Source organism: Lynx canadensis, chromosome B2, assembly GCF_007474595.2.
Source record: "Lynx canadensis isolate LIC74 chromosome B2, mLynCan4.pri.v2, whole genome shotgun sequence".
NCBI lineage: Eukaryota > Metazoa > Chordata > Mammalia > Carnivora > Felidae > Lynx > Lynx canadensis.
The window spans coordinates 120,062,520-120,087,785 of NC_044307.1; the positions used below are offsets into that span (position 1 = coordinate 120,062,520).

General features: G+C 38.7%; 1 protein-coding gene across 1 annotated transcript in view; it reads right to left on the bottom strand.

Moving 5' to 3' along the window:
• Positions 1 to 11,120: 11,120 nt before the first annotated feature.
• Positions 11,121 to 25,266, bottom strand: part of MOXD1 (monooxygenase DBH like 1) — a 91,864-nt gene continuing 77,718 nt past the window's right edge. The window contains exons 11-12 of the mRNA XM_030316366.1: positions 14,110 to 14,278; positions 11,121 to 13,613 (exon numbers count right to left, since the gene is read on the bottom strand). Coding sequence (XP_030172226.1) covers positions 13,443 to 13,613; positions 14,110 to 14,278 — 340 coding nt within the window. The 3' untranslated portion in view covers positions 11,121 to 13,442. The remainder of the gene's footprint in view (positions 13,614 to 14,109; positions 14,279 to 25,266) is intronic.

Consider the following 25,266-nt stretch of genomic DNA (forward strand, 5'->3'; position numbering starts at 1 on the left):
GTAAATACATAAAGCACCAATCACTGTGGTACAATTTCACGAAACCTAATCTACCAACAATTGGAGTCCCTAAAGGAGGAGGCTGGAAGACAGAAAAAATATTTGAAGAAACAATAGCCAAAATTTCCCCAAATGGGATGAAAACTCCAAATCCCAGATCCAGGAATCTCAACAAGCCCCCAGTGCAAAAAACATGCTGAAAAATACATCAAGGCATATCATAATCAAATTGCTCAAAACTAGTGATAAATCAAAAACAGAGAAAAAGACCCACTATGCACAGAAGAATAAAGATGATGATAGTACATTTTTGTCAGAAGTAATGTCAAGAGCAACGTGTATAAAACACTAAAATAAAGAAAAGAAAGAAAACTAACAGCCTAGAAATCTTTACCCAGCAAAATGTCTTTCCAAAAGAAGGTGAAACATAGACTTTTTTGCAATATAAGCTGAATGAATTTAATGCTCGAAGACCTGCACTGCAAGAAATGTTCAAGGAAATCTGACAAGCAGAAGGCAAATGATACCAGATAGAAAGCTGGATCTACATAAAGAAAGGAAGGTACTGGAATGTTGATTGCATGGGTCGAATGCTTTTTCTTATCACCGAAATTTCTTTAAGGGTAATACACTGTTAATGTCACATATCATGGGGTTTATAACACATGTAGAAATAAAGTATATGACAATGACAAAAAGGTCTCAAGAGGAGAAATGGGAACATACCGTCGAGAAGTTCTCACACTGTGCACAAAGTAATGAGAAATCACTTGAAGGCAGAATGAGAAAAGTTAGAGACACACACTCTACCCCGTCCAGTAACCACTAAAACAACATAACTAAGAGTCCTAAGTCGCCAGCAAGAAAACAAGGTGAAGTTATAAATAAGATTCAGTTAATCCAAAATAAGGCAGAAAAAGAGAGAAACGTGAACAAAAACCAGATGGAACCAGTAGGAAACGGTAAGGTAATAGGTTTGGAACCAACCATATCAGTAATGATATTGAATGTAAGTGGTCCAAAGACACCAGTTAAAACACAGAAATGACCAGATTGAATAAAATAGCAAGACCCAACTACACACTGCCCCAAAGAAACTCACTTTAAATATGAAGAGGCATATCAGGGAAAAGTAAAAACACGGAAAAATAACTACCATGCTAACACTAACCATTATCAACTAAATAAATGAAAATTACTTTGCTAAGAATAGCATCAGTCTGCTGACTAAATTTATTTATGTGAGGAACAATATATAAGGGGGCGGGCCATGGAATGTGTGAGGAATGTCTGTACCTTCCTCCCAATTTTGTTGTAAACATTAAAGTGGTCTTTAAAAATAAGGTCTTTATGGGGCGCCTGGGTGGCTCAGTCAGTTGGGCATCTGACTTCAGCTCAGGTCATGATCTCGCAGTCCATGAGTTCGAGCCCCACGTCGGGCTCTGTGCCGACAGCTCAGAGCCTGGAGCCTGCTTCTGACTCTGTGTCTCCCTCTCTCTGGCCCTCCCCCGCTCACATTCTGTCTCTCTCTCTCAAAAATAAACATTAAAAAATGTCTTCTAAATATAAAATAAGTTCTTTAAAAAAAAAAACAGTATCTACAATTAAGTGTCTTCTGTTAAGCACTTCTGTTTGTCCCTTAAACATCATCCAAATAATGTTTCATATATTTCCTAACTGTAGGAGAGATGAAAATGTTGTGTTGTTAGGGCGTAGTGACATTTTAGAGCAACCACTAAAGGAAACCGAGTGTTAAATGAGAGAGCGGACCTGAGCAGCGGTATATGTATTGTTGGTATCCAGACATTATCAAGGGAAAACGTTGTTATTTTGCTCCCGTACACTCTGACAGAATCAAGTTGGCAATGATCTTTGAATAAGAAAGACTGTTCTACAGAAGTTGAGAAAGTCTGGCTTTTGGAGGGAAAGGTTTTCATTAAAAATCACATCAGCCCTGGCAACGAGGCTGAGACCATGGAACATTCTCAGACACACCAGGGGCCCTCGCAGCTTCAGCTGAGATGAGTCACCAGACAACAGAGGCGGCACAAATGAGTTCAGCTGAATTAAAGGGCACAGCAGCCCCCGTCCTCGTTGTAACTGCAGCTGGCCCCAAGCTGGAGCAAAGCAGACGTTCCAGATGATGTTTCTCAACTCCCATTCCTGAAATTGAACGTTCTCCTGACACTCCACACTCCCCCACTGAGGACAGATCCCAATCCTAATAGTATTTATTTGTGTGACTTCTCCAACAAACACGCAGTGAAATGTTTCTGGTACTTAAAAAACTTTTCATGTACACTTTTTTATTTTGGACTAGCTTAAGATTCACAAGGAGATGAAAAATTAGTACAGATAGTCTGTGTACCATTCACCCAGCTTTCCCGAATGACGACACCTGATATAACCATAGTGCATTGTCAAAAGGAGCAAACTGATCCTGGTATAATACAATGAACTAAACTACAGACAGTGTTGGTATTTCGCCAGTATTTTCATGAACTTTCTTTCTTCCTTTCTTTTCTTTTTTTTTTTTTTTTTTTTTTTTTTGGAAGAGAAGGGTACATAGACTGAGAGATCTCATCACATGTATATATTTGTGTAACTATCACAATCAAGAAACAGAACTACTCGATCACCACAAAGAAACATCCTCACTTTATTCCTTGATAGTCAAATCCTACACCCGACCCTAATTCCTAGCAACCACTGGTCTCTCTTCCACCTCTACGACGGTGCCATTTTGACAATATTATATAAGTGGAATTGTACACTGTGTAATGTAGATTTTCTAGATTGCCTTATTCACTGTGCATAATGACGTGGAGAACCGTCCAAGTTCTCATATAGCAGCTCATTCCTTTTTACTGCTGAGTGGCTTTTACAGGGGTTGCATGTACCCCGGTTTGTGTTTCCATTCATCCATTTAAGAACATTTGGGTTGGGGTGCCTGGGTGGCTCAGTCTGTTCAGCGTCCCGCTCTTGATTTTGGCTCAGGTCACGATCTCATGGTTGGTGAGATCGGGGCCCCACATTGGGCTCTATGCTGACATCGCGAAGCCTGCTTGATATTCTGTCTCCCTTTTCTCTGCTCCTCCCCTGCTCGTTCTCTCTCTAAGTAAATAAATAAATGTTATAAAAAAGAACATTTGGGTTGTTGTTTCCAGGTTTTAGTTATACAAATAAAGCTGCTACGAACATTCATGTAAGTTTTTGTGTGAACACAAGGTTTCCTGTCTCTAGTATAAACACCCAGGAGTGTGAAGGCTGAGTTATATATTAAATGAATGTTTCCTTTGATAAGAAACTAACTGTAAACTTGTTATCAAAGTGGCTGCACCATTTTATATTCCTACCAGCGATGTGTGAGTGATTGATACATTTTTGCTTCATATCCTCATTGGCATTTTCCCAGTGTATTTTTATTTTAGCCATTCTAACATATGGACAGCGGTATTTGTATGATTGTTGTTCATTGTGTTTCTCACCCATTAGGCGGTCGGTTCCAGAAAGTTAGGAAATTTGTCATGTTTCTGGCCTGATCAAGTTGGTGCTAAGCACATGCTGTCCAGCTGAGAGGAGGTAAACAAGAAGAAAGACAGGAAGGGAGAGTCCGAAGGTTTAAGGTAGAAGGTAGCAGGGAGGGTGGGGAGACATCACGAGGGAAGAAGAATGACGAATCTAAGGGGCCACAGTGTTGGCTCAAATGGCTGGATCCCCCAGTGATGGAGAATGTTCCTGCCGCTGGCTGGGCATCTGTTCACACAGTGGAGGCCACGTCCCTTAAAAGCAAAGGAGGCCTTCAACAATATGTGGCTCCTTCCGTTCTTTGGTAGGAAGAAGGTCACACCTACTCCCAAGGGACAGAAGGGAGCCCGTCTTTTCCCTTGACCTCCCTCTCCGTAACTTTGTTCTTTATCAGTCAGGCCCATTTCTTCTTACAGCAGACTGAAAGACAATGCACCTGCTGTTTAGAGGGCGCCCGTTTTCAACTTGGCACTAGATTCTCCTCTTAGGATAGAAGCCTCTTGTTTTCCTTCTTGTTTTATACAGATGCCGCTTTTGTGGGTGACAGGAGAGGATGCATTAAGGGCTAATTATCTTGCCAAACCTTGGGTATGGCTTATGCACACACCTACTGCGGACGAAGAAAAAGGGAGAGAAGTTTGCTTTCGACTCCTTTTTAGCGCCTGTTACCTCTTGTAGGAACACACGTTCATTCTTTTACCGGAAGACCCCTCCACCCAGCACATCTCCTCAAATCCTTTTACTCCCACCACATCCTACTGAATTCCTTTTCTTTTCGGAAGGAATAATGAGGTTGGCTGTATTATTGTCCCCGTGACCAAATACTAATGTTCTATTTTTGAAATTTTAGGCAGCAGCCAGGGGGGCAGAGTTTTTCCCTTCATCCCATACGCCTTCGAATTCCTGAAGCTGGATCACATGAATGGTTATCAATTTTGCCTATTTACAGAATGAGCCCTGCCTACAAAACCTGGCCTTATACTAGTTTTGTTTGCTGTGTTTTTCCACCAGAAATAAGCTATCCCATGAAAGAACTTCACACGAAAACAATTTATTTTGTCTGATGTTACATGCTTTGTATTACATTTGGTACAAAACACTCTAAGTTCAGAATTTGTTTTAGAATTTTAAATACTAAATATATTTAGCTTCTTGGGATTTGGGAACCCACTTTAAAAATTTTTTAGGGGCGCCTGGGTGGCTCAGTCAGTTGAGCACCTGACTCTTGGTCTTAGCCCAGGTCGTGATCCCAGAAGCATGGGATTGAGCCCTGCATCAGGATCTGTGTTGAGTGTGGAGCCTGCTTGATTCTCTTTCTCCCTCTTCCCCTCTCCCCTGCTTGCTCTCTCTTTTTCTCTCTCTAAAATATTTTTTTTAATTTTTAAAAGATTAAAAAATGTCTTCAATGTTTATTTTATTTATTTGGAGAGAGTGGGCAGGGGTGGGGCAGAGAGACAGGGAGACAGAGAATCCCAAGCAGGCTCCACACTGTCAGGGCAAAGCCCAACGAGGGGCTCAAACCCATGACTGTGAGATCATGACTTGAGCCCAGATCAACAGTGGGACACTTAACCAACTGACCACCCAGGTGCTCCAAAAATTAAAAAAAAAAAAAAAAAAAAAAGCATAATTGGAGAAACTCTAATCTACATATTTCACAATTATTCAACAAATATTTATAATGAAAGGACTAAAGACAATTCGCTATGCTAAAGTCTAGAGGGGTTACAAAGGGAAACGATAAAAACTTTTCGGCTAAATCACATTCTACAGTCTAGCGGATGTGGATTTTTCAATAACCATCAAAAGAGGATTTTTTAAAATTCAATATTGTATCATACCTTTTTCATTGTACTTGGGTCACCTTTAAATCAACCCTTTGTTCATTGTAATGAAGTAAGGCAAAGATTTAAAGTCAATTCCTCACGTCAAAATAGGTTCTTAGAGCTACCGGTGAGCTTCAGACTAAGCATGCACAATTGTCTTCTGTAGATACACACTATTGGCCAAGGGACACAGTCCAAACTCTCCTCCCCTGCAGGCTCTCCGCTCACACATCCCGGCCCCCAGTTCCCTTTTCATTCTGGTAGGTAGAGTGTTCAAGAATATAATTTATAAACTAGATAGAATAGGATAGGACCAAATCACATGAAAAATAAAATTTTTATTAGAGATCCAGGCATATCTTACTTAAAGAAAGCTCTTTTATTTTTTTAAGTTTATTTATTTATTTTGAGAGACAGAGAGAACATGAGTGAGGGAGGGGCAGAGAGAGAGGGAGAGAAAGAAAATCCCAAGCAGTGCTCTGTCAGTGCAGAGCCCGACGTGGGGTTTGAACTCACGAACCCTGAGATCATGACCTGAGCCAAAACCAAGAATCAGATGCTTAACTGACTGAGCCACCCAGATGCTCCAAAGAAAGCTCTTTTAAACTATTGATTTAAATAAATTCATCTACAGATAATACCAAAAATAAGTTAAAATTTCTAAAAATACCACTCACATTGAGGGGAAATAGAAAACTTAGCCGTATACAATATACCTGTCAAATATTGCAAGTAAAGATGTGTACTATAGGTGAAAAGAAACTATGTCCTATGGCCATCAGAATTGATGCCATATTAGCTATAAAAAGGGACTCAAAAATTAGAGTCGTAAAAATCCAACCTACAACCTCTGTTTTTCTCACTATATTTGAGTTTCAGCTTTTTTTGTTTACCAGTGTATTTCAAGTCTGTAGCAAAGTGTCTGACTCAAGGTTGAATATGACTGATGAAAAGTTAAATTTGTTTAAAGGATGCATAGAGTTCTTGCAGAGCCCATATGTACAATCACATCTCAAGTAAGAAAAGACGGACTGCAGGAAATCTCTGTTAACCATAAAAATAGAGATTTTTAAGAGAAGGAGAGAGAGAATTTCTGTAGTTAATGAGGAATCACAAAAGCAACAGAAGAAAACTGGCAGCCTGAGAAGTAGGCTCAGTATACCGTATTTGCCCAGTTCTCCAAGTGCAATTACTGTATATGGCTCCTGACCGGAGTCTGAAATTGTCAAAATTAACTCCAAACCCTGTGGTTTCATAACTTGGAGACTATGGAGTTTTAAAGAACAGAGTACTTCATATGAGGACTGAATGGATCTATGGAAAGCAACACCATTCTTACAAATCCACTGTGCTGAGTGATGGAATCTATGACTCTAGCATCTGTGACATTAAGCATTGGAGAATTTTCCTCAACTGTCCTGGGAAATCCTTTACACGGAGCCAGTGATGTAGATTCAGAGAGTTTTAGGGGGGGAAATTCCTCCACTGCTTCTTGTTTGCAAAGTGCATCCTCACAACTGCTCATGATTTCTGCTGAAGGGCTTCGAGCCGTTAAAGTTTACTTTTAAAGAATAAAGAACTAATGGACGAAGTAATAAAGAGACTGGGAAGTAGTGATCAAGATGGTTAGATCCAAATTAAAAGTGGAAATTAAATTAGAAAACAAAACCAAAAAAGTGAGAAATGAGAGAACAGAAGGTTAAAGAACCAAATAATTTCAAAATGGAAGGTGAAGTATGAAAGGCAAGCTACAGTAAAACAGCAATTTGGAAATTTTAAAAGGAAGCTTAGAATCATCTCTGTAAAAGCTTAACAGACTTAAGACTCATCTTGGAGCTAAACCCTCAGAAAGAAAGTTTAAGCTTCAGGTAACTGAAGTTAGAATTAGCTCCAATAGGAGCACCTGGGTGGCTCAGTTGGTTAAGCATCCACCTTTGGCTCAGGTCATGATTTCATGGTCTGTGAGGTCTGTGCTAATAGCTCAGTCTGGAGCCTGCTTTGGATTCTGTGTTTCCCTCTCTCTGCCCTCCCCAGCTCTCTCTTGCTTGCTCGCTCTCTCTCCCTCTCTCTCAAAAAATAAAAAGAAAGAAAGAAAGAACTCCAATAAAAGTGATAGGGAAGGAAGTAGAGTTGGTGTGAAAGGTCAGACCAGGTTCTGTAAAGACCAGCAGATACACGGAGCGCCCTCTAGTGGCTAATAGAGAGAAATACTTTCCTTGTAATACAGATCCCTCCCACACCACTCTTTAATTTCCCCTATCTTTCCTTATTCTTGCTTAACAGAATATCACTATATGTTTGGAAAAGTCTGTTTTTCCAGATATACACTATTAAAAGAAGACAACTTACGGAATAATTGCTCAAGGTGATGTGAAGTTACTGGTAATCAAATATGGAAGAAAATGTTTCACAAAGCAATAAAAGAGCAGACTTTATAGCCATTCACATACAAAACTAATCATATGAAAGACAAGAAAGGTAAACTGGTTCATTTTAACTCTGAACTAGCATTTCAGTGAGAAGAGATTATTTCCAAGAGGAAAAAAAGTGCAAAATATGGTGTTTTTCCTCCTCAGAAACATAAGACATAACAAGCAGTCATGAGAGATTCTTTTGAGTGAGTGATTGTCAAACTCACTCATATCTAATATTCATTTGATTAAGTATCATTCACTCAGCCAAAGTGGTTTGGGTAAAGTCAAATTTTAGTTGCTTATATCTGAAAAGTAAGAGAAAAAAAATCTCCATTTCTTGTCAGAGAGTGTGCATCTCAATGTGAGATCTTGAAAAGAGAGGAAGAAAACTAACCTTGACAGCTCGGTGTGCCAGGTGCTATATCTTCATCACCACTTTTAGTCCACAAGCAACTTTATAAGGTTAGATCTTATTATTCCCACTTTATCAGTGAGAAGACAAAAACTTAGTAAGTCCAAGTAATTTGGGTCTGACTTATCCAGGTGTAGTTTGTAAAGTGATTGAAACGGGTCTCCCATGATTCCATGCTGTCTATTTAGCTTTTCTGAATATAAGCATTCACTTATAAGAGCAGTTGTAATTAAATGAGAAATGTTGTGAAAACACTGCAAGTTCCAAAGCATTATATAAATGCACAGCATTATTTTGCTCGTGGATATTTAATAGGGTTATTTAAAATTATTAAGGAGGCAATTGGTTCAACTCAGGCTTGCATCCTACACTTGTAGATTATTCCCCACCTTTTCCAATATCTTTTCTTTTGTATTCCGTCAGTTGCACACCATTAGTCTATGTCTATCGATCGTAAACTTTCCAAAGACAGACAGCCTTATTTGTCAACTTTTCTCAAATACCTTATTCATCCCGTGTAATTCGTTTTAGTATATTTCATTTTACTATTTCCTCTTAAATTCCTTTTTAGAACTCTCTCTATGTATTATACTACCTCTAGATTGATAAAAATGTAGTGTTTGTGTGTTGGCAAAATAAGAACCGGAAGGAAGGAATAGACCAGTGAGCACACATGAAAGGACTAGGGCTGTTGGGCTATGTTTTGTAGTCGCCCATGAACAGTTTGGAATCTTCCAAAAACTTGTTACAGAAACCTGAAGATGTTCTGCCAGGAAGGTAGTGTGCCCCAAAACATGTTGCTTGGTGAATGTTGCTTCACCACAGCATGGTACATTGGGAGATGTTTCATATTACACAGCTTCTCTTGGACTTTCAAATGTAGATTTATATTTTATTTTATTTTTTTAATGCTTACTTATTTTTGAGAGAGAGAGAGAGACAGAGAGACAGAGAATGCAAGTGGGGGAGGGGCAGAGAGAGAGAGGGAGATACAGAATCAGAAGCAGGCTCCAGGCTCTGAGCTGTCAGCACAGAGCCTGATGCAGGGGTTGAACTCATGAACCACGAGATCATGACCTGAGCCGAAGTCAGTCGCTCAACCAACTGAGCCACCCACGGGCCCCTTGTGTATTTATATTTTAAAGACTCTGAAGAGTTCTGTTGTAAGCCTGTTTAACCCTAAAATAGTTTTCCATGACTTTTTATATTTTCCAGAGAACACAGCTCTAGCCAGGGGAGTAAGGGTTGCTGCCATCAGTCTATTCAATTATCCGTTTTCTGCTCATGAAGTACCAGTTTGACTATGCTGGACTTGGGAGATGTTTCATAGTACACAGCTTGATTTTGTAGGGCTTAGATGATCAAACTAAGATATAAACTAGATTCATGGTCCAAGTCTATGGAAAAAGGATGGTCCTTGATGATGAATAAGCTTTTCACAAAGCTCAATCTATTCAAGTGGAAGGACTGGCATTTATTCTGAATACTTCCGCTTTTCAAAGCGAAATGTTGGTGATGGGAGATTTTAGCTGACTCAGCCAGCTATGAGCCTCATCACAAGACTATCATCTCCATCATGGCAGAGACAATATCTGCTTTTGAGTTCTGAGGCCAACACTCTAGGGTAGAGCCTGGTTCCAAGCAGGCTTTCAATGGCATTTGTGAAACAGCAGTTATTCTGATTAGTGCTCCATTTGACAAAATGTGTAGTTGGCACCCCTCTACTGGTCTGATTGTTTCCAACTCAAAATCACTGAGCTAGATGAAAGTCAATTGTGCTAAAAATATGTATTTCAGCAGAGACAGCTTCTCCTCTATTTTGCTACAGGCAGCTTATAATTAAGCATTATACACCCAGCCCCTTTTACATCCTAGTGAGGCCATGTGACTAATTTTAACTGACAGAGTGAATCTGGAAGTGATTTATGTCACTTTTAGATCATGTATCTCTCCATTAGCAAGGTGAATGCACAGGACCCTTAGGATCTGGGGTTGACGGAGTCACCAGCTCTCGAGTACCTGAATCACCTTAACAAGTAGAGTCAGTTACCAAATGAGTCACATGCATTGAACTATTAAATAAACATGAAACAAACCTTGTTGTGTTAAACCACTCATATTTTGGTATTTGTTGCATTAGCTAGTGCTAGCTTGTATCAACATATGGATTCCCACAGATATCCTTTCATGGACATATACTAGAAGCATATGCACCAAAAGGTTAATTGTCTAGGTAATAGGGCTAACAGATTTTGCCATTTCCTTTTTCAAAGTTACCATATTTTCTAGATTTCCTTCAGTGAATAGGCATTATTACACATTAGGTTTATAATCAGGGAAAAACACAAATAAATTATAAATATTTTTGAATGAGTCCAAACTCCAAGACCTCTTGCTCTTTTGTTTTGGGGGTCCTTCCTCACTCCCTGGATTTTTCAAGCCCTTTGTTCTGGACCTCCAAACCAGGCATATGCCCATCTGTAGCCAGAACCGGCAAACTGAGGAATAATCCCCCAGCGGCATGTGAGGAATAGTCCCAACCTAACTTCTCTTCTCGCCTCTGCAAAATGGTGGGCTAATGCCTAGTGGAGAAAGACCACATGGGTCACTGTACTGTCGGTGGATCCTTAATTATGTCATTCACATTTGTAACTTTGTATTCTGAAATAATTTCAAACGCCAAAGAAGAGATTTTTAAAAACCCTTCACCCAAAGTCTTCAATTGTGATCATTTTACTATATTTGAATTATCATTCTCTTACTGTAGATACATAGATAGATAGATAGATAGATAGATAGATAGATATAGACAGATAGATGATAGAATTCTGAACCATTTGAAAAAAACTTAAACAAGTTGAAGACATCTGGCAATATTCATCTAAGTTCAACTCACAGTTACTAGTTTAAAATTCTTGAAAAATACAACTATTAATTCTGTAATTTCATTCAAAGTAATTTATTGGAAGAAGATACTTATAATCACAGCAAAGTTTATCATACTGAAAAACAGAAGGCTTATGTGTCCAACAATGAGTTTGGGTGAGCAAATCGTACAGTGTCATCATGTACAGGGCACTTACAGTGCTTCCTTATGTCGTCCTGTTTGCTATTCATCATTGGTCTCCATAGCCATTAAAATTGAAGTTCAAAGTTCTTAATACGTCTGCCTCTGTGCATTGCATCTGTTTTATTATCACTAGGACTCTCTTGATCCTGCCTGAGACCACCTCAAAAAAAAAATGATCACCCCCAAAAACCCTCAACCTCACATGGCTTTGATGAATATTCGCCTTATCACATGTTTTTTCCCACCCTTCCTGCATTAAGAATCAAAGCAGGGATCACCAGACGTGGACACTCCATCCTCCACTGGTCTCAGGCACTCCTTCCTGCTGCCTAGGAGACAGGTAATGCAACTTGACCAAGGGCAGCAGCAAAAAAGCCGGGGCTGTTCAGGAAGTTCTGCTCATTGTAAGAACAAACTAATTTAGAATTGACCCGAATCCTACCAGATTTTCAACAGATCGGCTATCCTAATTTCAAATAGAGAGTCCTGTGCCTCAAACACATACATATTCATGAGAATTCCTAAGAGAAAAAGAATGTCAGCTTTATTCTTTTCAACATCAGCTGAAGAAGTTGATTCCCTGGTTCCACCAACGCAAGCGGCCAAAAGCTGTGTATCCCTTTCTAGCCTGTAGATTCACCTTCCTGACTCAGAACACTGAAAACAAACATATCACTATGGAAGTTCCACAGGAAATCACTTTACTCTGACATCTCAAATTCAGACATTCTGCAGTAAAATAAACACGAAATTTCAAACAGGGAGAGTTGGGGATTATCGTGTTCCTCGTATAAATATCTGTATGGAAAATCACAAAATTCGATATAGCACTTATGAAATAAAAACAAGTAAACTATGAGATACGCCTCATAAATAGTACAAACATTTCAGTAAGTGGATAAATTCTGACAACCAGAAAGGAAACACTCTAAAATACGGTATTTATTCAAAAGACGATGTTGTTTGCAGGAGAGAAAGGGCTTAAAAGAATGGAATACAAAATGCAACATTTTCAATCAATTTGGCTGGAAACATCAGTACTGAATCTCTTGCTTCTCTCAAGGAGCATACAAGATACCACACAAAAACTTAATTTTATTGAGTTTATTCATACGATCCCAAAAGACTTTGCTTAAGAAATGAGGAAAGGACACACAACAACATTTGGCTGAACTATACCAAGGGAACCTAAAAGGAGACAAGATCTTCCACTGGTGACATTCTACTAAGGAAAGTTAGTTCATTAACTAATATAAAAAATAAATCTACAACAGCAACTGTGACTCAAATTGAGCCAGGATGCGGCACGTGTGACACCCAACGTGGTCAGGGAGGTACTGCAGAGACCTCACGCCCTCCTAGGTTGGCTCAGACTATCCCCCTTTGACCTGACACCTCATAAAGGACCCCTCACAGCATGGGGTTTGCAGCCAGCTACCTTTTCTCCTCAGCCTACAGTCCACCATATACCATTTCCGTGTTTCTTATAGCTTCTTTCTCTTTAGAGAGTGATAGAGCTCAAGATAAACTCCCCTGTCCAGGGCAGAGCAGGGAAGGATAAAGAAATGCTTTGAGATGGGTTTGGGGTCATTTGGGGGTACCAAGAGACTCAGATAAACCAAGAAACTAGAATGGGCATCTTCAAAAAGCACAGAGGTAAGGGGCCCATTGGTTTTTCCCAATCCCATTGGATTGACAATGAAACACAGAAAGAACCATTGTTGCCCTGGGGAAGTCACACCCAAAGAACAAGAAAGAGGAAGGAACACGGGAAGAGAGAGTGCTTCCTTTTATGCTGTTAAGATGGAAGTCTTCTGAGAAAGGAACATAGAAGCCAAATGATCAAGTAAAAAGTGAAATGGCGATGATGAGTGTTTACATAAAATGAAATATGGAAGGAAATCAGACACTCTTTCACTTCCACTTGACTTTGTCCGAATTTTTAAAATTCGGTGGTGTTAAGTCAGTCCAGTTTTGCTTTATTGGCAATGGATACATTTTATCAGACGTATCTGAGCAAAAGAAAGAGAACCCAATCGGCATCTCTCGGGTAGACAGGGAAGGATGGTGTAGGGAGGAAGGGCGTGTGTGACGGGAAGGTCTCCACACTCCTCACGCTCTGCTCTTCATGTCCAAAGTGTCTTTGACCTGACACGTTCGGATCACAGAAAACACTGTCCCCCAGCACAGAATTATGACCACAAGTGTGTGCTGTGCCACAGGCTGCAGAGTACCATGAAACACACGAGCAGCTCAAGAGGGTGGTTTCTGGGCGGAGAAGAGGAAGAAGACGTTCCACACACCAAGGGCTCTGCTTTATACGGTCTTTCCACGTGTGGAGGTAATGCTGTCATCCCTTGAATCTGAAAATGAAAAAGTAAACAATGCCAGTGATTGAAGAGCAGGTTCGCGGCCAGGCTCGCTCAATACCCCTCCACCCCCCCCCCCGACTTCTGCAGGGTAAAAGGGGTGGGTGGCATGGTGACTGCTTAAGGAGTCAAAGGTCAAAGGAGTTGGAGCCTGAGGGATTCTGAGGGAGGTGGAGAAGAAAGCCAGATGCGCCTTTGGGATGGAGAGACACAAACCAGGCTCTGTTGCTTTTCGAAGCTCTCATCTCATCCTATCCCCGCTTCATTCCAGCCTTAGCTTAACAGCCAATCTCCCTCTTCAAAGGGAGTGGAATCAGGAGTTTTCGGTCAACCCGAGCAGTTATGGAACAAGTAAATTATCAGACATATCAAACGACAACTGAAACATCGGATTCATGGATATTTGTCCGTTCCTTAGATTTTGCCTGGAGGGGATTAGGTAACATGTGACATCTGGCTTCTCCGAAGATTCAAACAAAGTAGGGCTCACCGACCACTCCGCGTTGTCCGTCTTGGAGCATCTCACGTTCACCGGCAAGCTAAGGACAAGCTTGTTGAAGGAGAGACCTTCCTTTTTAGCCCATTTAAATTTATTCATTGCGTCCATGAAAGAGAGGTTTTTATACTGCTTGGGGCTTTTGATAATGAAAGGCCAGGTCCTGAAATTAAAATAACCACAATTAGTCAGGTTCAGAACAAAAGCATGACACGTTTCCATCACCGTTCAACATTCTAAAATAGACCTCACGCTGGTCCATTTTTACACACATAGAAAACCTAACGCAAAGGATTGATAGACCCATCAGCAATTGCCAGAAGAAATACATGCCAAGTAAGGAGTCTTTTGGAAAGAATGAAATTCCTTATTGTAGTACCAGATGGGTAATACCCTAGACAAATAATTTTGACTCAGAAAGCTTCCCAGCCTCACAACTCCTTGCTTATGTGTTTTGGCTCTAGGTAACAACGTAACTCAGTACACGTTCAGTTCTGCAGAATGTAACGCGAACGGCGTAATGAAGAAATCTGTAGGCTTTTTTGTAAGAGACAGAAATTTCAATTCCACACAGTTGAAAAGCCTGACCCCTGCTGGCTGCCTTGTTTTGGCTTGCCTAAGAGATAATAAATGTAACAAATCTGGAACTGAACCAGTGTTCTAAAAATTCTACTGAGAAAAAAATACTCTTGCTTTTACTTGCCACTCTAAAAAAACACATTAATGTCCAAGAAAGGAAGAAGAGATCCCAGAAGAATGATACAATCTGCTTGAAAAGATACTCTTCAAGTGATGTCTTTGATTAAATGTTAAGTTTTGTGTTACTGATTCCCAAAAAAAAGAAGTGTAAGGAAGTGTTGGAACACCACCAAGATTTACATGAATAAATCCATGGGTCTTCCCAGAGATTATCATGGGTAACCAGCAGGTATTTGGCTCCCACAACATCCCAAGAAGCTATTTCAGTGGTTTTGGTAATTACCAACCAATTAATTTCCAGTTGAGGCATTCACACTTTTAATATTGGATCTTCTTCATTTATTTATGCCTTTAATTACTCTCTCTCTTACACACACAAGCTACTCAGGCACTTGGAATATTAGCTTTTTAATTAAATTGAACATCTTTTATTGACCTTTTAGAGATAATAAATTTTCAATGTCTAAAATAAAATTATTTCCCCCTTACTCTAATAAGTGAAACAATGAGTAAAACATTGGGTAATATACAAGGACCTTTACATTCTTCATTTCTAACTTCCTTTTTCTCTTAATTAAAATCAGTATATCTTTGTTGAGTTTTAAATGCATTATTTTGTACAGAGACCTTAAAGTACCTAACTTTAAATAAAGAAAAAGCAATTGGCATCACACTACACTAAACACAGCTAGCAATGACCTAAAATCTATAGCATTCAAAATTTAAACATCCTGTGAAGACTTGTAGAGATGTCAATCAGAATTTGTACAAAATAATAACTTGAAAGGGGCCCATTATGTTTACATACAAAGTCCTTTTAAACACACGAAAAATTACAGCTAGGTTTTATTAAAAATAAAAGTTTTAAAATCAAATATTAAAGGGGCGTCTGGGTGGCTCAGTCGGTTGGGCATCCGACTTCAGCTCAGGTCAGGATCTCGTAGTTCATGAATCGGAGCCCCGCGTTGGGCTCTGTGTTGACAGTTCAGAGCCTGGAGCCTGCTTGGGCATCTGTGTCTCCCTCTGTCTCTGTCCCTCTCCCGCTTGCGTTCTGTCTCTGTCTTCACAGAAATAAATAAACATTAAAAAACTTAATTAAACATTAAAAATAAAATTTGCTTTTCAAAAAAATAAGATGTCTCTCTTGAAAAAAAGGAAATCAATTTCACAACCAGGGAGAAATGCTGGAAATCATCAGCCTGTAATTCCCTAAAACACCACAAGGTGGCACTGGAATCTGTACTAAGGCGCTAAAGCGGTTTAAATCCGCTGCGCTGCCTGCTGCCTTGCAGGTAAGAGTGAATAGAGTATTACACGTAGATGAAATCTTTAAAAAGCTTTGCTTCTAGAATAAATCAGGAAACTAGTTGTTGTTGTTGTTGTTTTTTTTGAGATTTCACAGCATAAAGTAACAGAAGTGCTGTCAGCAAACTTGCTAATTTACTGTAAATATATGAAAAAGGATCTAGAAAAGGGCAAACCTAATGGCTCACGTGATGACAGCATGACTGGGGCTGGTGACCTCGGGACATGGCTGTGAGCCTCTCTCTATGGCAGCTTGACTCATATTTATTGTCTCCTCTCCATTCCTGCTGACGTCGTTCAGGCCTCTATTCTATAATGACATCACCCCAACAAACCTCCCACCCTCTCTAGCCTGCTACCCCATATTTCCTGATTAACCCCTGGAGAAAAAAGAAGAAGAGACAGAAAGAGGAGAAATCCTGAAAAGGTAAATATTTTTCCTTAAAAGACTAAGCTTTAAACCAGAAACAGGTAACTTTGAAGTAGAAAGTTCTGCTCTCACCTGGGACCGCGAGCTGGTTAGGAATATTGGGAATGGTCTAGAAATTCAGTTACATTTCTGCATATCTGAGCAATGTGTAAATGTCTACCCAGATGCATCTATAAATAAGAGGGTATTATTTATATATCACTGTAGTTGATAAAAACAAATTATATTAACATGATGATTTATTATGGGTGAGAAGTCTTCCTTTGCAAATTTAATTGACAAGTTGATTTAACAATATATATATATAAATGAAATGAACTTAGACTACCCTAAATAATTCGGGGAAAAGAAAAAAAAATGACAAAATTTTGGGACTTACATGCTCTTATTTCAAGATCTATCATAAAACTATGATAACAGAGAGTGATAGGAGAGAAAGGCTAAATATGAACATCAATGAAACAGAATTCAGAGTCCAGAAATAGCCAGTATATGATCTAATGATTTTCAACAAACATTACAGGGCAATTCAATAGGAAAAAGGTAGGTTGTGTTTTTTTTGTTTTGGTTTTTTTAGTCAAATGTTCTTGAATAACTTGATATTCGTGTGAAAAACAATGAACCTAGATATTTACCTCTTAACACACACAAGAATTTACTCAAAATGGATCATCAACCTACATATAAAAGCTGAAAACTGTAAACTTTTTAGGGGGAAAAAAAGGCTATTCCAAAGAAAGCTCCTATGAACATTATTGTATTAGTCTTTGTTATGGACACATGTTTGGCATTTTCTGAGCTAGCACGTAGTGGCTGAATCACTGCATTAGATACTAAATTTATGTTTACCTCATAAGACCCTCAAAATATTCTCCAACATGATGTACCTTTTACATTCTTTACATTCTTTACAAAAAAAAAAAAAACAGGAGAAAGAAATCTTGGGTAGGCAAAAATTTCCTACAAAGAATATCAAAAGCACAAAATAAACAAAAATGATAAAATGGTCTTCAAAAAATACAATTAAAAAATGAAAATGAAAATCTCCACAGACTAGGAGAAATTATTTGTAAAATGTATCTGACAAGAAGCTTCTATCTTAAGTATAAAGAATTCTTTAAAAATATAAAGAACTTGGGCGCCTGGGTGGCTCAGTCGGTTAAGTGTCTAACTCTTGACTTTGACTCAGGTCATGATCTCACGGTTCTTGAATTCGAGCTTTGCATCAGGGCCCACGCTGACAGCACAGATTGTGCTTGGGATTCTCTCCGTCTCTCTCTCTCTACACCCCGCCCCCTTCGCTCGCTCTTGTGTGTGTGCTTTCTCAAAATAAATAAATAAACTTAAAAAACTTAAAAAAAGAAAACAAGCAACCCAATGAAACAATAAACAAAACTCTGAACACTTAAAAAGAAACATATATAAATGACCAATAAGCATATGAAAAGTGGCTCAACACTGTTAGTCATAAGATAAATGGAAAATAAAACCACAATAAGGTACCACTACATACACATTAAAATAAATAAAATCTAAAATATCAATAATACAAAACACTGGGCATAATGTTAAGCAATAGGAGCTCTTACACATTATTGGTGAGAATGTAAAAGGTACGTCATTTTGGAGAATATTTTGAGAGTCTTATGAGGTAAACATAAATTTAGTATCCAATGCAGTGATTCAGCCACTACGTGCTAGCTCAGAAAATGCCAAACATGTGTCCATAACAAAGACTAACACAATAATGTTCATAGGAGCTTTCTTTGGAATAGCCTGAGACTGGAAACAACCCAAATGTCTTTTTTTTTTAATTTAATGTTTATTTACTCTTTGAGAGAGAGACCTAACATGAGTGGGGAAGGGCAGAGAGAGAGAGAGAGAGAGAGAGAGAGAATCGGAAGCAGGCTCCAGGCTCCGAGCTGTCTGCACAGAGCCCAATGCGGGGCTCGAACCCACGAACTGTGAGATCATGACCTGAGCCGAAGCCGGACGCTTAACCGACTGAGCCACCCAGGCGCCCCAGACCCCAAATGCCTTTCAACTGGTGAATCAATAAATGAATTTTGGTGTGTCCACACCAAGGAATACCACTCAGCAATAAAATGGAATGGAATTCTGACACGTGCACCAGCATAGATGAATCTCAAAAACCTCCAAATCAAAGAAGTCAGGTATGAAAAAGTACATGCTATAAGATCCCATTTTTTAAAAATCTAGAAAAGATTGAACTAATGTGGCGACAAAAAGCCAGTTTGCTGTTTCCTGGGGTTTTGTGTGGGAAGTGGGGTTGTCTCCAGATAGCAGAATAGAACTTTTGGGGGTGATGAAAATGTCCTATATCTTGTCCGTGCTGGGGTCAAGTAGGTATACACATCTGAGAAAACAGTATAGTTAAAACAGGTGCATTTTGTCATGTGTAAGTTCTACCTGTAGCAATTGGACGTTAAAAAATAAATAAGAAAACAGAAATCAAAACATACCAACAGGCCGATGAAAAAAAGGCGACAGAATGCCATACATTTTATAATCTAATTGTTAAAGAAGAAAGCCAGGAAGTCTGACCTAACAAGATATAACTTCTAATCCTTTTGACACCCCAAGAATATATGAATATTGGGAAGCCCACAGTAAAGTTGTCTCCCTAACTGTAGAGAAGACCCCATGATGTGAGGCCTCAGACGTTCCTCTGTGAAAGGGGATTCAATCCCAACCAGTTAGGAAACTTCCTTGGGGCGCCCCTGGCTCGCTCGGTAAAACACGTGACTCTTGATTTCTGGGTTGTGAGTTCGAGGCCCATGTTACGTGTAGATTACTTAAAAATAAAAATCTTTAAAAAAAAAAAGAAAGAAAAAAGAAAGAAAGAAAGAAAGAAAGAAAGAAAGAAAGAAAGAAAGAAACAAGCCTTCCTCAGTAGATTTTCTAAAAAACATCCGAGGAAGGAATAACCCATGTACTGTAATACAAAGTTAACAGTCCCACCTCTATACCCACAGCCCTTTACCCTCAAAATATAGTAAGGTGTGTACATAAAATATGTGAGCTGAACCTCAGACTGTGGTGTAGAAAGATAGAAAGCTACTGTCAGATTTGTTTAGAAGGTAGACAAGAATTCTCTCACATTTTTTTTTCAGAGCAAAGAGAAGTGTTAGAATTAGCTCAGCATAAGCAAGAAATGACATAACAACCTTGCAAACATAGGGTAAAGAACTTCTATTACATTTCATGAAAAGGGACAGAAAAAGTTGACTCTAGTAGCAAATATAAACCAGTGATACTGGAGAGAATTCCCATAAGTGTTTCATGTTGTAAATTTATTTAATAAAAACATGAATTGAATTAAATAAGAGCCCGCATACAAGAATTTAGAACAACCGAATGAGATGAAAAGGGAGATAGCAGACCAATGGAAATAAATTTAGGACAAACCAAATTTAACACCAAATAAATCAGAAAAAGCAAGAAGCAGAAGAACCCTTCCAAAAAACTACAAGAGAAAGTACTTGTGACAAATTCCAAATAGATTTTCAAAAAACTTTGTAGATATAATATAAGAAAATTTCCCTGAAATGGAAAAAAAAATAAGTGAATATATGAAAAACATTTCATGTTTCAGGAAAATTGAATGCAGATGTTCCACACCGAAGTATGTTCAGTTTAACTTATGAATTCTACAGGTAGACGAAGAATGTTCGCATTCATCCAAAGAGACTTCCCAAGGGAAGGGGAGGGTATGACCGCAAAACGTTATATCCAACCAAATGCTGTCCAAATATAAATGCAGAAATTCTCAAATACAAAACAAAACAAAACAAAACAAAACGCCCCAGTCATAAAGCATCTGGAAGCCCCGCTTGATTAACTAACTTGCAGATAACATTCTGATGAATCAAACGAAAGAACTCAGAAATGCAGAAATCCTATAAGATTAGGGATTACCACTGAATCTATTTAACTTTAAAATTTTCATTAAATATTGTGGGACTTTGGTTTGAGAATTAGATGCATAAATTTAAAACCTTGCAAATACAAAATTATAATATGAGTAATAAATACTTGGAAGTACGGAAAGGGACGTGGGAGAAAATATAAAAGTATGAATGTCCTCATCTTTTATGATCTAAAATCGAAACATGTAAAGTGTGTGGGACATTTTAATGTTTTTTACAATCTATGTTCTCAACATTTAAGACCCGTTTACAAAATATTGCCCCTTGTGGCTAAAACCAACAGCAGCAACAGCATTCATCTGAAGTTCAACAACTGTTCAGTTTTAGTTTAGTGGTTTTTAAAAAATTTTTTTTTAATGTTTATTTATTTTTGAGACAGAGAGAGACAGAGCGTGAACGGGGGAGGGTCAGAGAGAGATGGAGCCACAGAATCTGAAACAGGCTCCAGGCTCCGAGCTGTCAGCACAGAGCCCGACGCGGGGCTCGAACTCACGGTCCGCGAGATCATGACCTAAGCCGAAGTCGGATGCTTAACCAACTGAGCCACCCAGGCGCCCCTAGTTTAGTGTTTTCATATAAATTAAACAAAATTACGATTTAATGTTTTTATTTTAAACAGTGCACAAATTATAATCTTTATTACAGTTAATTTATTCATCTTTATAGCAACACCTACATAGAAAGATATCTGTAATAACCTTCAATTAATGTTAATATTGTTTATTTCTTTTCTTATGTATTAAAGTTTATTTATTTTGAGAGAGAGAGGGCGCGTGCACGTGCACATGTTGAGCAAATCAGGGAAGGACAGAAAGAGAGAGGGAGACAGATAATCCCAAACAGCCTCCATTCTAGCACTGAGCCTGACTCAGGGCTCAATCTCACAAAGCATGAGATCATGACCTGAGCGGAAATCAAGAGTCGGACACTCAATGAACTGAGCCACCCAGGAGCCCCAGTATTGTTTATTTCTAACATAATTTGAGATGATTGCTTGTGTCTTTTTTTTTAAAACCTTTTCTTCTGCACTCCTTAAAAGCCCTATAATAAGCATGTGGGATTTTTACACATTGTAAACATAAAGTGACTTTTCCTACAAAGAAAAATACAAACACGACCCTTGATTCTTTTTTAGAAATAGAATAAATTATATCAAACTTTCCATCACATAAGCCTCACTGGAACTACATCGTGTTGATGTGTGGTGCAGCAGAGAATACAGAATTTATCTAAACTCATGATCTTTTCTGTTATCTGATCTTTATGAGTGTTTTGTTTTTCCTTAAGCCTCGCCAGATCTGCAGGAGGCAGAGAAAAACTGCATCCCTTAGAACAGACAAATCCTGAGACAGGATGTAGTTGTCTCTATGTTTCTATCAGCTCCTCCTCTAATCCTAGGATTGTTACTGAATGTTTGAAATAAGACAAAGCACCGAACTAATCATTATATTCAAAGCACAGAATACGAGATTTGGGGCTACGTTTTAAGTGATATTCCTCTTGAGTACTGTATCCTGAAACCAAATTCACAACATTCTCTTAAATAAAACAGAAAACAAAATCACCCCAACTGTCGCTCTTTCTGATCTTTTAGCCAGCACCTTGTTGGTTTGGCTTTCAATAACATTTATGTCAATGTGATAAGCTAACTTGAAAGACTGATTTAAAGCTTAAACATAATTTTATAACAGAGCCTCCTTTTCACTTGTATTTTTGAAGAATGCCTAAATTTAACCATGTAGTTAAATGGTTCTGTGTGGGCAATGACATCTCAAAACTGGTCCTGTTCTGTGAAGCAATTCTCCTTGTCTTTTCAAGAAATGAAAAACCCAGCTTCAATATTTCCTGGAGGAGACCAAAGGTGTGGACTCAGAGCTCTCTGTAACTTGGAAGCGGAGCATTTTCAGAGGATCTACACAAGTTGAACACCAAAGAAAATAATGAGGCGGTAGAATACACTTTTGAACCTCATCGCCTTGTAAAACAAACAGCTTTCAATGTCCATGCGTTTTCAAGATTCTCTCGGATTAACCCTTGAATAGGAAAAGTTTCTAGCCAATATGTAAAAACAAAACAAAACAAAACAAAAACCAATATTCTAAAGGGGAAAAAAAAAGACTACCAAGTCTTTGTAAGAGATAATGTTGATATTTTAAACAAGACTATCCCCTAGTGTTTTTAGAATGACATTTTACATACTGTTTGGATAGTCACTACTATTTTATTTTTTGCATATGTAATTATTTATTTTGAAGAAACAGGCAGATATCTAGCTACCTACCAGAGGTAGGCGAACAATGCAAACACTAGCTCCTTCATTGCTTATGTAGATATGATGTTGAACAGCCTCTTAATCCCTGAATTTCCATTTCCTCTTCTATACAAATAGGATTGTAAGCCCTACCCTACCTATTGGAAGTGTGTGAAAACAAATTAAACGAAATTATACATATGGAAATACTTTATAAACTACAAACTAATTTACACAAGCATTTTGTTATTTGTATTTTAGTAGGTACAGATTTCTGACGGTCATTGGGTTGTCTGGATAGGAACTCACTAGAACGTATTCACAGATAGTAAGTATAATTCAAAAGAAGAATGCTCTTAGTTCATAATCTACAATCTCTATAATATTTTGGAATAAATAAGTAGACCATAATTATATTCGACTCAGTGAGTGCATTTACCACGTTCTCATTAAGGGTTTTTTAATCCTTAAACACACTCCCTCAAAGATCTATGTGTTTCTTTTGCCCAATTTCATCAGTCTCTTTTATTTTGAAAAGTCCTAATCATTAGAAAATTCTTCCTTATATTAAAACAAAACCTATGCTCCAAAATTTCTACCAGCCACTCTAATTCTTCTTTGCGCTATTACCAAAAATGAATAAAATCATTTTTCCTACATCAGCCCTAATATATTCAAAGCAGAACTTTTGATTTCTGCTTCAAATCTGTTTCCCTACAGCACTCACACATCCTCATTTTCCCCTTCCTCTTTTTTTCCCCTCATCGTCTCCCTGAAATGCCATCAACCAACAAGTCCAGTGTGTGCTATCTTGAGAAAGTAACCTGCTTGCAACCATTGCTCATTAGTTCTACTGCCATCACCTTGGTCCCGGACACATTCACCTCTCAACTGGGCAATCACAACAGTCTCCTGGTTGGTATTATTATTTCCAATCTGGTCCTCCTAGAGTCCTTTCTCAATTCAGCAGCGAAATCAATTTTGTTTATATCCAATAGCGTTTTCTTTGCACTTAAAACCCAAAGTCTTTATGTCACCTATAAAGTCCTACATGATCTTTGTGTCACCTACAAAATCCCACTTGAAGTCAGACCTCCTCACTTATTCTCTGCCGTGTTTCACTCTGTTCCAGCCAAACTCGCTTTCTGGCTGTTCTTTGAACATGCTACCTTCATACCCACCATAAGGTCATTACAGTGGCTCTTCTGTCTGCAAATAGTATACTTTAGATCTTTCCATGGCTGGCTCTTCACCACTGAGGTCTCTGCTCAAACATCATCTCCTGCCATGGATTGAATGTTTGTGTCCCACCCACCACCACCGCCCCTGCCCCCTGCCGCAAATTCATATGTTGAAATCTTAACACTCAAGGTGGATGGTATTATGAGGTGGGGTTTTAGGGAGGTGATTAGCTCATGAGGGCAGAGCCCTCATGGGATTAGTGCCCTCATAAAAGCAGCTTGAGAAACCTCCCTTGCATCCTCTGCTATGTGAGGTTACGGTGAGAAGATGGCCATCTCCATCTACGAGGAAGTAAGTCCTCACCAGACACTGAATCTGCTGGCACCTTGATCTTGGACTTCCCCGCCTCCAGAACAGTGAGCAATAAATTTCTATTTATAAGCTACTCTGTGTATGGTATTTATGTTACAGCAGCCTGGACAGACTGAGATACCTTCCCAGAGAGGCTTTTACTACCCTACTGACAACAGCTACATACCTTCGTCACTGTCTCAATTATTTTCATAACATTTACTAATATCTAAAATTTTATATTTATATTACTTATTTCCTCTCTCCCTCTGTAGCGTATATTCCCAAGAGGGCAGGAATAATAATGTATCTTGCTAATTATTTATCTTAAGTAGTTTCTATGATGTGCAATTGTGCAGACAGAGTGAACCTAGCAAGCCTGAGACTTCCATCCTTAGAAATGCCCATTTGGAAGGCTGGCCTTTGGCTGATGTCAAGGAACTTAATTAGTAAACAATTTCCTATACTGATATAAAACTTTCTCTAAATGAAGAGTGACTCATTGCACCTAGAGTATTTGTACAAACAATGCAATTTATGTTGACCATCTGCTTTCCTTCTAAGAGTCTAGATTTTGGTACTTACTAGGCATAGAACACCTATGTAACCAGCCCTTCATAAAAACTCTGAGTATTGAGTATCCAATGAGTATCTCTGGTTGACAACATTTTATGCATCTTGTCATACTTTGATGCTAGTGTTATTAAGTACATTCTGTGTTATTCCACTGGAGAGGCCCCTTGGACACTTGTACTGGGTTTCCTCTGGACTTGGCCCATAACCTTTTTCCTTTTGTTAATTTTGCATTGTATTCTTTCTCTGCAATAAATGTCAGCCATGAACACAGTAATAGGCTGAATCCTTTTGGTCCTTTTAGAAAATCACTAAACCTGGCAGGAGTCTTGGGGACCTGGATATGCCAACCAAGAAGCTCACCTTGTCACCCAGCTAAAAAAAAAAATTAAATAGGATAGGACTTGAAA